Here is a 12,583-nt window from a genome sequence, read left to right on the forward strand (position 1 = left end):
AAAGTGAAGTGCATGAAAGGCCTCGTGCAATGCTTGACTTTTTAATAAGTGACTCTTCTCTGCAGCTTTCTGAGCTGTTTTCTGATCAGCATTTCTACGGTGCGTAACGAGATGTGAGTTACTGGCGAGGATGGCAGAGTAATGAGGTGGATCTGTCCAAGTGTGCCATACAAATGAGATGGAAAAACAACGTGACCAACAGAATTTGTGACTTCTTCATTTTTTCTAAAGAAAAAAGGACAACCTGTGGTGCTATGTAGAGGCTCTGTGCAAAGTGTATGGCACAGTTTTCACGTACACAACGTGGAAAGCGCTTTTTCCCCATGCGCATGTAATCGATTCGTACACGATGTCTGCAGACAGGCTGGTGAGCAGAAGTCACACTTGTTCTGAGGAATATTGCGTTATGGGCAGAATGGGTAATGAAGGCCATAGTTTTGCGAGGCTGATGTTGAACATTAAGATTCTCTTTCCAATTTCATGCAACTTAACAGAATTCAAGCAGAGTTTTCCCTTCCAAATGGGTGCTTATTGTTGTTGTACTTTAATTTCCAGCAAGAAGGAGAAGGATACAGGAATATAGGGTGCGAAAAGAGACTTGTTTCAACTTCCACTTAGTTTGCCTTAAAGAACAATGGCTGTTTACTGCTGTTTGTAGGGGTAGTTTGCTTGCAGTTATACCCTTTTTCCCATTCATGTTGTCACCATACTTTGAGCACAGGGAACTCTGAAGCAAACCCAGCCCTGAGCTGTGGCCAGCACTGCTGGGAGCTGGGCATCAAGGTGAGGCTCCTCCAGGAGGTATTGCTTCACTGTAAGGTGAATCATGAGAAAGCTCAGGATTTTCCTATTGTTTTCTGCTTTGAAACAGTGAGAATGAGCATACAAAAGAAGAAAGTGCTGTTGCTGTACAAGTTCCTTTTGCAGTCAGGAGGATTTGCATCACCTCCACTAAAGGAGGCTGTCGTTGGCAGTCTGATCTGAAAACAAACTGCAACCAGCTTTCATTCCCTTGGTGCACGGATGACGCGCTGTCCTTTCCAGTCATTCAGCCCCGCTGCTGCCGTACTTTATTTTGTGCTTCATGCTTGACCTATGAGCTGAAATGCTAATTGCTGATGAAAATTTCAATTAATGTAAAACTAGTTTCAGCCAGAAATATAGGCAACTCATCTAGGGGGTGCAGTATGTCAAGTGGAAAGAAAAAAAGAATGGCAAAAGCCTCTGAGAGTAGTTGAATTTTTAGCTGGCTGTTGTGCTTGTCTCTCCTGCACTGCATCACCTGCTGGGGCTGGGGAAGTCTCTGATTCCAGTGGTTAATGAGAACTGAATGGCCTTGCTTTTAAGAAAAGTGATGCAGCATGTGCATGGGGTTGGATTGTGGTTGCATCTGTAAAGCTGTGCGTGTATAAAGCCAAGCACCTTATTTTATGGTGCTTGATACATGTGTTATGTAAATTGTGCTGTATAGTGCAATGGAGAAATATAATCTGAAATTGCAGTAGGGTGTTTTTATTTCTACTTTAACTTTAGATAACATAAAGCCTTGCTAATTAAATCATTGTATATCTCTCAGAAGTTTGCAAAGCACTTACGAGAGCAATTTATGTTGCAGGATGGGGTTTGTACAGCTCAAGTACACCATCATAAATCCAGATATTCCCCTGAAAAAAAAAAAGTAGAAAAAAAGATTGCTGCCACAGTGGAACAAGGAGCTGGAAGAAACAGAGTGTGAAGGTTCAGATTGGTTCCTACTCAGAGAAGGACTGCCCTGGTGTCCCCACAAGCTGAGTTTGTGCCCCTTGCAGGTCCCTGTCCAGCTCTGCTCCTCTGGGTCCCTCAGCTCATAACTGTTAATTTTCTGTATTTTCTTGGTTCTAAGTGCCTAAAATAACTGTTCTGGTTATTTCTGTTCTGCAGCCCATGAGAGGAATGTTTTTATGGTGGCCCATAAAAATCTGTGTTGCATGTCCAGGTTGCTGATGTTAGAGGGTAGGAAGACGTGAGCACAAGGCAGTGATTCTGGCAGACAGCTCCAGTGGCAGCTAGAGCTCACATTCTTAGTTGCCTCTAAGAACGAAGCTTCATGCTGGCAAGCAGCTACCAATGAGCAGATCATGTGTACTGATTAGAAGCACTGTTTCTGTGCTTTTCAGGCACTCTGTATATAACGTGAGGCTTTAAGAAAGATGGTGCTGGTACCCTGTGATGCAGTGGTATGGTGCTCCAGCAGTAAGATCCACAGGATAAATTAAATCAGACCTGCCAGGTGGATCCTTACACAGACAGAGTGATGGCCAAGAGACAACATTAACTACTCCTAGAGCTTGTAAATGGCTTGAGAACAACATGGGATGAGAGGTACTGAGGTCTCAGGATTGCATTTTAGGATTTTGCTGGAAGCAGATAGGCAATGTGTTCAGAACTGGATTGCTGGTGCTGCTGTGTTTCCCCATGGGAAGGCAGCAGGACAGGTGATGCACATGTTGCCCTTCCCAACCTGTGGAGCTTGCAAACAGAAATTGCATAAAATGAGTTTCCACATAATCAGCCCAAGGATGAATTGTGTGTCACAGCTGGGGGTAGCAGGCCTTGCCTTGGGGATAGGCAGCAGCTATGCTGGTGTCTGCTTGCCTAGTGGTGACATCACGTCTGCTGGCTTTCTCCTCCTGCAAACCAGGCAAGGTTTGGGCTCCCTGAACCCTTATTTGTTTCTTAAAGCCTCATTCCAGGGAAATTAGTTATGCTACTTACACTGGTTATTGGATCAGCAGTGTTACTGCTGCTTGCACTGCAGGAGTACATTTCACAGCCTTGCACGCGTATTTCTTTATCCTTTATATGCAATCTATTACATTTCTAGTGATAGCTTTGTGTTTTCTTGAGATTGAAAGACCTAAAAACCGATACATCACAAAACTGTTGAGGCACAATGGTTAAAATCACGTTCAAAGCATGAATTTGCTGAAATAATACTGAAATCTTGCCTAACCACACTGGAAACTTAGATCTGCGCATTCCAAAAATGTTGACAAAATCCTTGGCAAGGTGCATGGTGCATAGGCTCATCTCACCAAGCCTCCTGGGAGCGAGGCTGTGTCATGACTGTGTGCTGCAGCCTCATACCTGCTTGGGAAATGTTTCCCTGCAGAAGGAAGGGCACCTTTCTGATTTGGATGATTACTTTAATCATCTCCAGCATTTGCATATGGACTGCTTTCCGGAGAAAGCAGCAAGTTCCAAAAATAGGCAATAGGGATGGAGTCAAGTGAAGGTTATCTTCTCACTGCTGTGTGTGCTTTTTAGGGGAAAAAGCTATGCATGACATCAGCACTCAGAGTGAAATGATGGGTCCCTGTGAATGTTCCTTCTCATCCTTTCCAAACATAAATGACCACAGGTGGTGGTGCTTTGTCATTATTTTTGGTGCTATTTTATCTGTTTTCAGGAGGAAAAAACAGACAACAGCTGCCTAAATATTGCAGCTGTAGCATTATGTTTAAGGCCTCACTGGCATAAATATCAACCTTTCTTAGCTAATTAGTGAAGCAGCGAGGTGTTCCTGCCCAGGGCGTGGAAAATGCAGAATTTTTCTCTTCCAGCCGCTGGGATTTAAGTGGTGCTGCGGGTGATGGAAGGTGGCATTTCCAAACTGGTGGGAGGTCATAAAGGAAATGGGGAGGTAGAGGAGATGCTGGCACTGAGCTGTGCTCTAACAGCTCTGGAGCAGCGGTGCCGAGGAAGCTGAGCGTGGAGCAGAGCAGTGTGCTTCCCTGTCTTTGTCCAGGGCTGGGATTTTTTTCTTCTGTGATTAGATCCAAAAGTAAGACTGCTTAATTAAACTTCTGTGCTGTACGGTCATTTATCTTGCAACATATGATCTAATTAAATAAAAACTTTCATTTCTCATACCAGGAAAGATTTTTTTTATTATTTTCCAGAGTTTTGTTTTTCTGTTGTGTCACTGGGGCCACCCTGAAGGCCAAGACTTCTAATTACCAACAGCTTTTATTTAACAGTCTTGAAATATATGTGTCACTGAGAAATTAAATCTGATTCTAGCTAATGAAAAGGTCAGCTCAGAAACGCAGCAATATTAAGCTGTGGGAATTCAGTGCTTTCATTAATATTTGTGCCATACAGAATTTATACAGGAGCCAAATCTTGCATAGCTTGAGAGGACCAAATAGCTGAGATTGATTCCATATTTAATAGCACAATGTAATTTCTCTTGGAAGCAGTAGATCTCTAATCTGGGATTTTTGGCTGTCGTTCTGCTACTGTTGATGAGCAATTTTAATGCAGTAATTACATGTAGGCAAAACTGTTCACGAGGTTTATGAGGAAAAAAATGACAATTTAATTTTTTTCCCTGTTTAGCCGTCCAATGTTTGTATAGCATGTTTTGGAAGTGGTGGTATACATAGAAATAATCTGGAACTGCATCACTCCTTAGAAATGCTGATATTTTGAAAGATCTGCTCACTGTAAATAATAGGCAGCTCATTAAACAAACAAATGGTCTGTCCTTAGAGCAATCAGTATTTACTATTAACCAAACAGCGCAGTAAATAATGAATTGCAGGTAGGGAACTGCAGATAAGTATTTGTGGTGAATTCAAATTAGTTGGCTTAAGCCTGAGGCTGAGAGAAGAGAAGAACGGAGGTGGAGGGGGAAGAGGAAAAAGGAGGAGAAGGGATCCTAAGTGTACCGTTCATTGTGGCACTCCTGATCGTTGTGCCAAGGAAAGGTTTTCTGCTGTTGTCTTTGCCACCCAGGTGCAAGGGATGCTTTGGACAACTCCTGAGGAGAGCTGAGGAGAATTTGGGATTCCTGGGGAAAAAAAAACAAGTATCCAGAGCAAGCTGTGGGGCTGCTCCAGCTCCCTGCTGAGCCGTTGTTTTTACCAGGGTCAAGATTCTGCAGGTTTTTATCTGGCACACATTGGGCCCCAGGAGAGCGCTGTGCTTTGGCACTGCTGAGACCGAAACCTGCCCTTCGCTGCCAAGTTCTTGTGCAGCCACCTCAATTATTGCTCCAAATTACTTCAGTAGCTAAATTGTTCATTTGCTGGGATCTGGCACGAGATGAGAAATTTCGGTTTGGAGTTGAATGGTTGTAGAAGTGAAGTGTTGCACTGCGTGAAGTTTGGGTACGTGGCAGAGCTCAAGGCTGGGATGGATGGGAGAGCCTGGGGGATGTTTGAACCTGGAGTGCAACTGTGTGGCTGGGGAGTGTGCTGCCAGAGCATCCATGTGGCTGTGGATCCATTGGTAGGTATGGGCAGAGGCTGTGCAGCCACCATGTATTGGCACCTGGGACATGGAATAAGGATCTTAGAAGCCTGAACTATGGAAAGGCCTCTTGCTTGCAGACTGAGACCAGAAGGAATGCAGCTGAGCTGATTACGTTCTGCCTCAAACCAGTGTGCTGCTGCTGGTTGCTGATCTGCAGTCAGAGGGTCCCCATCCCCATGTCCCTCTGTGCTGTCCCTCTCTGATGAGCATGGCCCTGAGCAGGTCAGCCAGCATCTTCCACCAGGGAGAGTTCAGTGCCTAAGATATCAGTATGACATCTGTCTTTTAGCCTCATTTCTACACAAATGAGGCTTATGGGATTATCATGTCTGTCTCTTGTCCCCTCACTGGCCAATTTCAATCTTAAACCAGGGATTTTAGTCTCGAGGACGTTGATTTCCAGGAAGGTTTCATGAGTTGAGTGAATAAAAGTTCCCAGTAGTGGACACTGCTCCTGCAAAACGATCCTGACAGCTGAAATCTGAATTTCTCGAGGTAGATGTGCTGTAAGTGCTGTGTTAGCAGATGGGCAGTACGATGCATACCTTACACTTGTTAATACTTCGCTGACATTTGCAAGTGGTGCTGGTGACTGAAATCCTTCATACACCCGCACTTGTGGAGCCCTCTCCTTTACTCCCCTGTGAGTGGCACCTAAGCTCTCATTAGCACAGATTTTTCCTCCTTTTGGCTGGTGCCTGACGTTTTTACCTTGTAATGCAGTGCTGAGGACGTGTAATGGAATGTGTAAAAGCCTACGTGCAGCAGTTCTGGGATAATGGAGTAAAAGGCAATGTTTCGTGCTCTGCTCCTTATTAATGAACTAAATTGGACTAAATGTCCTTTTTATGTTTTTTTAAGACATAAATAAAGGATAAAAAGATGTATGAGATTTATGAGTAAGGTCATTAATGTACTAAATTACTAAATTTCTCTCATTAGCTCTGTTACATTACTTTCCAACTTACACAGTTCTCATTAGAAAAACTTATGAACTGGAATAATTACAAATATATCATATTTTAAGCTATTCCTACTTTAATTGCAAAGCAAAAAATAATTATGCTTTTGTGCTGTAATTGATTTTTTACTTTTTGCATGTATTTTACTTTAAAGGTTTAATATAGGACCTTCCTCTAGCCAGGAGATAGAGAGAGGAGTGGAAACAGTACTTTCATGCAATTTAGCTGCAAATCCTGAAGCACTGCTTTAATTTAGTAACCTCATTAGAGCCGAGTTAATACCCGCTAATATGGCTGTTTCTTCTCCTTGCTAGGCTCCCAGTTTCCCATCTTACATCTGATTTGAATTGATGGTGAGAGGAAGCATAAGGTATATCTCGTTCTGTTTGGACTCCTTGTTTACAGAAGAGTGATGGAGATGCTATTAAGCACAAAGAGGATCACCATATGCCTGTTTTTCTTCGTACTGAGTTTGGCAGCTGCTATTGAAATACCGTTATCAGGTGAGTTGTAGCTATTTACTGAACACTTTGCTGTTTTGTTTTGGCATGCTTGCTTTTATTTTATTTTTTTTTTCCATTTTTTCCCTTTCCCTGAAGAAAAAAGTATTAAATCCTACTTTCAGTTGTTCCATTTTGAATTTAATTCTGCCAGAACATGGCCTTTGGGAAATTTAGAAGTGATAAAAACGTGAAGCACTTTGTTTAGACTTGTTTGGATGCAGCAGTAAACTTGTCTAATAACATCTACCTGATGTTCAAGATCCAACGCACTGCTTAGCTCTGAGGGGTCAGATCTGTCCTTCACAAAAATCCATTATTTTGGCTCTGAGTCTCCCTGAAGCTTCTTTGATGTACATGAAACTGTGTTTGTCTCCAACCCGCCGTCTCGCCTCGAGAAGGAGCAGGTGTTATGTCTTGGAATGCACATGAATCCCCAGAGAAGAATCTCCTATGCCTTGCACCCCACCCTGGGGAGCACCAGCTCTGTCTGGCTGGGATGTTCAAGCTGCCTATTCTACATGGTTGGTGTGCATTCAATGAGATGAGGCCCATGTGGGACAACCCAGTGGTGACCAGTGGACTCCACTGCCTGGGTGGCCAGGAGGATTACACACTACAGTTTGCTTTCTGGGGATGAAGTAAAACAAAATTCAACCATATTGGGTTTTGAATGAATTATACTGATGGAAAAAGAACTGTAGGGTCTCAGCAGGCTTTTGAGCGCAGCAGCTTCGGAGCAGGACATTGGCAGTGTGGGTACCTGCTGTGAGCAGCCCTGGTTGCAGAGGATTAAGGCAATTAAGCAGGGTTTTAGCACATTTTCATAAAGCTACCTGAATTTGTTTATCAGTGAAGGAGATGGAAGTGACTCCCTGTGCTGAAGTAAAGCAGAAGCAGAGCTGGGACTGCAAAGTGCAGGCCAAACTGTCTGGGCAACCACTGGCTTTAAGTACCTACACAGGGGAGTCATCCAGCCCTTAATGTGTTTTAATGAAGGTCTTTATGTTTTAATAAAAAGGAATTGTGTCTGATCAGTGAAGCTGGTGGGCCTGAAATTGCTCAGCTTTGAAACCATATGGTATGGTATCATTTGCTTCAGCTCTGAGCTTCCTGGACTTTGGAGAGAAACCAAAGACGATGTTAATTTTCTTTCTGTCTGCCTATAAGGATGTGACGATCCCATTATCCCCAGCTACATGGCAGGGCACCTCTTTCCTTCTGTGGCTTTGTTACACTGATATTTGCGACACTTTTAATTCCCTTAGAAAAAAAAAAAGATAGTGAAAAATCACTGTGTAATTGTGTGACTGCTCGTGGCACTTTTGTCCTGCAGGGTGCTTTCTCATCTTTGCAGTCAATGGTCTTCCTTGTAATTTTATCCAGAATTAAGACAGAAGTTTGTGACTTTGTGTATATCTGCACCTGTGAGTCTATAGACACGTACAGATTTGGGGAGCAAAGTGTTGTCGATGTCAGGAGGGTGATGATAATCATCCCTTATTTAAGGCAAGCCTCACAGTTTGCAGCAGTGAGGTAATCCTGACATTGTCTTGTTGAAAGAAAGGCCCTGAGCTGTGCACAGCTATGCTTGAAAGAGGATTTAATCTGCTGTCTCTTTGTGTTCAGTTGCACAGCTTCCAACAATCAAGGAGCAATCTGAAAACCAGGTTGCCTACCCTTTTGATGAGAACTTTACAATTAAATGTGAAGCCAGTGGAAACCCACAGCCCACGTAAGTACTGCTTTCACCTGGAGAAGCAAGCAGAAACTGAGTTGACTTTTAGCCTTTGCCAAACGTTATTCCTTTTTTGAGGGGGAAAGGAATAGCAGATGTCTGGGATTCCACTCAGAATTGCAAGGCAAGGTTAAGCTTTGTTTCCATTTAAACCATTCAGCTCTGCTAGTTGAAATTCTTCGCTCTCTTTGTGAATAGATAGCAACGTGTCTTTTTCTCTTTGGGAGAGGTTTCATTTCTGAGCAGACTTGCTCATGTTCTCCTGGATTCTACGGTGGTACCTCTTGTAGAGCTCATATATGTATGTAGAGCCTGCCAAAAGTCCCAACTGTCCTGCAAACAGAGCTTTTTTTTTGGAGACCTGTAATTCCTTCCAGTGCGTGGCTCTTGCTTTCACAGGTGGCATCTCTCATTTATTGTCCTTTTGTTAAGCTCTCAGTTCTTATTCTGTGTCACAGGCAGTTGTCCAAAAGTGAACTGTCCAATAGCAGACATGCTCAATAGCTCAATAGCTAGCACAAATTATAGCAGCACAGCGTTCATTTTACTATCCTTTTATATAGTTTCATTTTTCTTTTGTTTTGACACTGCAGTGTTGGAACCATAATTTCCACTGTTTTTTGTATTCTCTATACTGCGGCCATTCCTTTGTAATTGTTGTTTTATTTTTCAGTTTCAACTGGACAAAGGATGGAAAACCATTTGATCTGTTATCTGATCCCAGAATAATCACACGTAACAACTCTGGGACATTTGTGATTCAGAACCATGGAATCATCACCAATTTTCAAGGGAAATACCGTTGCTATGCATCCAATGTGCTGGGAACTGCCATGTCAAAAGAAATTGAACTCATTGTTCCAAGTAAGGGCTTTTGCTTCACTTTCATTATACTTCATGTAAAAAAAACTTTTGAAATAGTGTTCGTAAATCAGTGGATGCCCGAAAGAAAACTTTGTGCCCTCTGAACTGATTTTATTTCATTCCAATTTTTGAGACCAGAAATCTGAACAATAAAATCTGAATGCAGGAGATTCAGACCACACCATTCGTCTTACATGTTTCCAAGTGATGCTCCTCACCATCTTCACTTAATACAAAAACAGTGGGGTAAATCGCACATCTGTTTTCCCAGATAAATTAGTCTGGAAAACATGTATTGTTTACTTCTGCTTTCTGAGCTACACTTGGCCTCAAGGGGTTGGGCTAGTGGATAAATTAATATAAACTTTCTAATAACTATCCCAGGGGAACCGAATGTCCAGTGACAGAAAACGATTATTTGTTTCGACTTGGCTATTTAAATGCCTTTGTAGTTTGCTTTCTTTGCCTGTTTCATGAAACCCATCAGGATTCTATTCTGATTTGTATTTGCTTAAAGCCTCTGCTATCTCTTGTGATGCTTCCACTTCTAATACTTTTCTCTTTCTGTGAAGAAGAAAGTAGAGCTCTTGATGGTAATTGCCGCATGATAAAATTCTCTGCCTAATCTGGACAGAAATAATTGGTTTGAGAGAGGATACCAGTACATCATTAGCATATTGAAATGTTTGGAGAGGGAAAACAAATGGCACAAATGAGAAGAAGAAAAAAAAAAGTGACATAAGTAGTAGTGCAAGAAATATTTGAAAAATTAAAAATGTGGTGGGCAATGAATAGAAATGCATGTGAAAACAAAGATGGTTTGAATTTAAGGCCAGGAAAATGTTTTTTAAAAAAAGGGGGGAAACTTTTCAGTTAGCGTTATTTCTAATACAAGAGAAGTGTATTTGATAAAGAATTAAGAATCATACTTTCACTTTCCAAATATTTATTGGAAGGTAAATGCTGCTTAGAGTCATAAGCCTGTAATATTCCAGCCTGGTTACTGTGGGGCTGAGTGCCCAGAAATTGGGCAGACAGGATGGTCTCCATCTCAGAGCATGGGATGTGAAGTCAGAGGGAGGATGGGAGAAATAGCAGCTTATTGTTGTGAAACAGCAAACAATGCAAGTGTTTGGAAACTCAAGGAGGGTGGTGATCCAATCAACCATAAGGTCGTTAGCCTGGTGTCAGTAGCATTCAGGGTGTAGTATTAAATATTCAAGGGAAGAATATAAAGTTCTGGAGTTGAATGGAAAATGAGCTCTCAAAACTTTGATGTAGTTATGAAAATTACTGATCATAGAAATGAGTATTTCCATCTCATCTCACCATTTCATCTGTGCTCCATAGCACAGAGGAAGGCAGAGGGAAAATGAGGTGGCTTTCAGGACTGGGGTCGTGGATGTGAACAAAATTGACTGATAAAAGCTGGAGGTCATCTAGCTGGGCATTGGCCAGGACAACGTTCTTATGATGGCTTCATATCAAGAAATTTGGGAACTTGTCTTTTCAGAGTAACTGAGGAAGAGAAAGGCAATATTGATCATAAACTCAGTATAGGAAAACATGAAATTAGAAGAGGAAAATTTGAAAACCCTCTAAATGACAGTAGGGCATTTACTTGAATTCATATACTTCTGCCTCTATTTCTTTAACTGTATAACGTAGATGCTGTGAATTAAATCAGGATTCAGGGATCACAGAAGACACCTTTCATTTTCTGAAGCGCTGGATAGTCTGTAACTCTGCTGAAATGAAAGAGATCTGCTGGTGCACAGAACTGCTGCAAATTAGGCAATCAGACACAGAAGACTTTGGGATAAATTACCCCTATTCACCCACAAGTTTTGAAGCAGCGACTGGTACATATGAGATCACTACATGTATTCATGATAATGATGCAGAGGTGGCAGTGCTTTGCCAGCTGTATTCAAGTAAAATGTAAGCTGCTTGGCAAGTTGCTGTGCCAATGAAGTAAAGAAGAAAACAGCAAGACAGACTAGGGTAGGGTTTTTTTTTTTCATAAATTAAATTTCCATTGTACAGAAGTATAATACCAGGTTTGTAAGGAAAGTAAAGTTGCTGCTGAAAAAGAGAACAAAAGAGTATTTACTCAGAGTAGTCGTTCCAGGAAAGCATTAGCAACGTCAGGAGGAATGATCATTAAATGTCACCTACATAATGAAAATACCCCACCTCCTCTGTATATGTTGACATTAAGGAGAAAGAGGAAGAGTTGACTGTGAGAATAATCTGCATTTTTGTATCATTTACAAAGTCTAAATTGTTACAGGATACGTGCAAAATGAAGATGGATGCAGTGGTGAGAACACAGACCTCTGTTCCTTTCCTCCTGTATTCAGGGAGTCTGTTGCTCAAACTACTGAGCAGGCCCAATGCCAGAAGAAGGAGAAGTAGGGTTTAAACTTCTTTAATTAACTGTAGTGTAAAAGACTCTTCATGGCAAACAGTTAAAATTTATGCTCAGTATTTCTAAAGCCTTTGCTCTAAAAGACCAAAGTTCTGAGGGTGGAAACAGAGCCTAGACATAAAATTGTCTGCTTGAGAGACAATTGTTTCTTTGAGAGCAAGGGGCCTGACATCCCCAGACTTCCTGACAGTCAGGCTTCCTAACTTTTTCAATGTAATGAAGCAATTAAAAAAATCCATTACAAAAGCAGGTAATATCTGATAAACAGTTCAAAGGTTGCAGTGGAAATTACAGATTTAACTACTGCATTTACAGCATGGACCAGAATAGCAGTTGATGCACTGAGCTGAATACAGGAAGCTGCTCTAGCTGTACTCATTGGTTGGTGATTTTAAGTGATGTTTAAGATTCTTTGATGTGTTGTGCCATACATGTGTATAACAAATTGTTTACCTCCTCATCAAAGCATCTGATGAGCTAGGAATTTCCAGGGTATAGAATTTAAGTGATTATTTCTATTATTCATTACCCTTATATCTTTTAGGGATTTTGTCATATCCATGATACAACTGTGCATCCAGGACACATCTCCAACAATGACTACAGAGAAAGTTATAAAAGGAGACCTTGTGCATAGTGATGTTTTCCTACAATGGTTTTGCAAAATATATATTTATTGCTGACTTCAAATATGAATCAGCTCCCATTTTAAACCAGTTAATGACAGGAACCAGGTACAGTGGTACCAAGGACTTCTACAGCTACTTACCTTTACTTACTTATCTTTTGC

At 41.6% G+C, this 12,583-nt stretch overlaps 2 protein-coding genes across 10 annotated transcripts in view; one reads left to right on the forward strand and one right to left on the reverse strand.

Moving 5' to 3' along the window:
* Nucleotides 1–12,583, reverse strand: part of SHQ1 (SHQ1, H/ACA ribonucleoprotein assembly factor) — a 1,172,872-nt gene that overhangs the window by 794,798 nt on the left and 365,491 nt on the right. The gene's annotated exons all lie outside the window — the stretch shown is intronic.
* CHL1 (cell adhesion molecule L1 like) overlaps nt 1–12,583 on the forward strand; it is a 108,700-nt gene that overhangs the window by 53,130 nt on the left and 42,987 nt on the right. For all 9 annotated transcript variants that reach the window (XM_052679006.1, XM_052679004.1, XM_052679002.1 and 6 more), the window contains 3 exons: nt 6,575–6,763; nt 8,390–8,495; nt 9,172–9,362. In XM_052679006.1, coding sequence (XP_052534966.1) covers nt 6,673–6,763; nt 8,390–8,495; nt 9,172–9,362 — 388 coding nt within the window. In that variant the 5' untranslated portion in view covers nt 6,575–6,672. The remainder of the gene's footprint in view (nt 1–6,574; nt 6,764–8,389; nt 8,496–9,171; nt 9,363–12,583) is intronic.

Source organism: Tympanuchus pallidicinctus, unplaced genomic scaffold, assembly GCF_026119805.1.
Source record: "Tympanuchus pallidicinctus isolate F22 unplaced genomic scaffold, pur_lepc_1.0 scaffold17, whole genome shotgun sequence".
NCBI classification, from domain to species: Eukaryota; Metazoa; Chordata; class Aves; order Galliformes; family Phasianidae; genus Tympanuchus; species Tympanuchus pallidicinctus.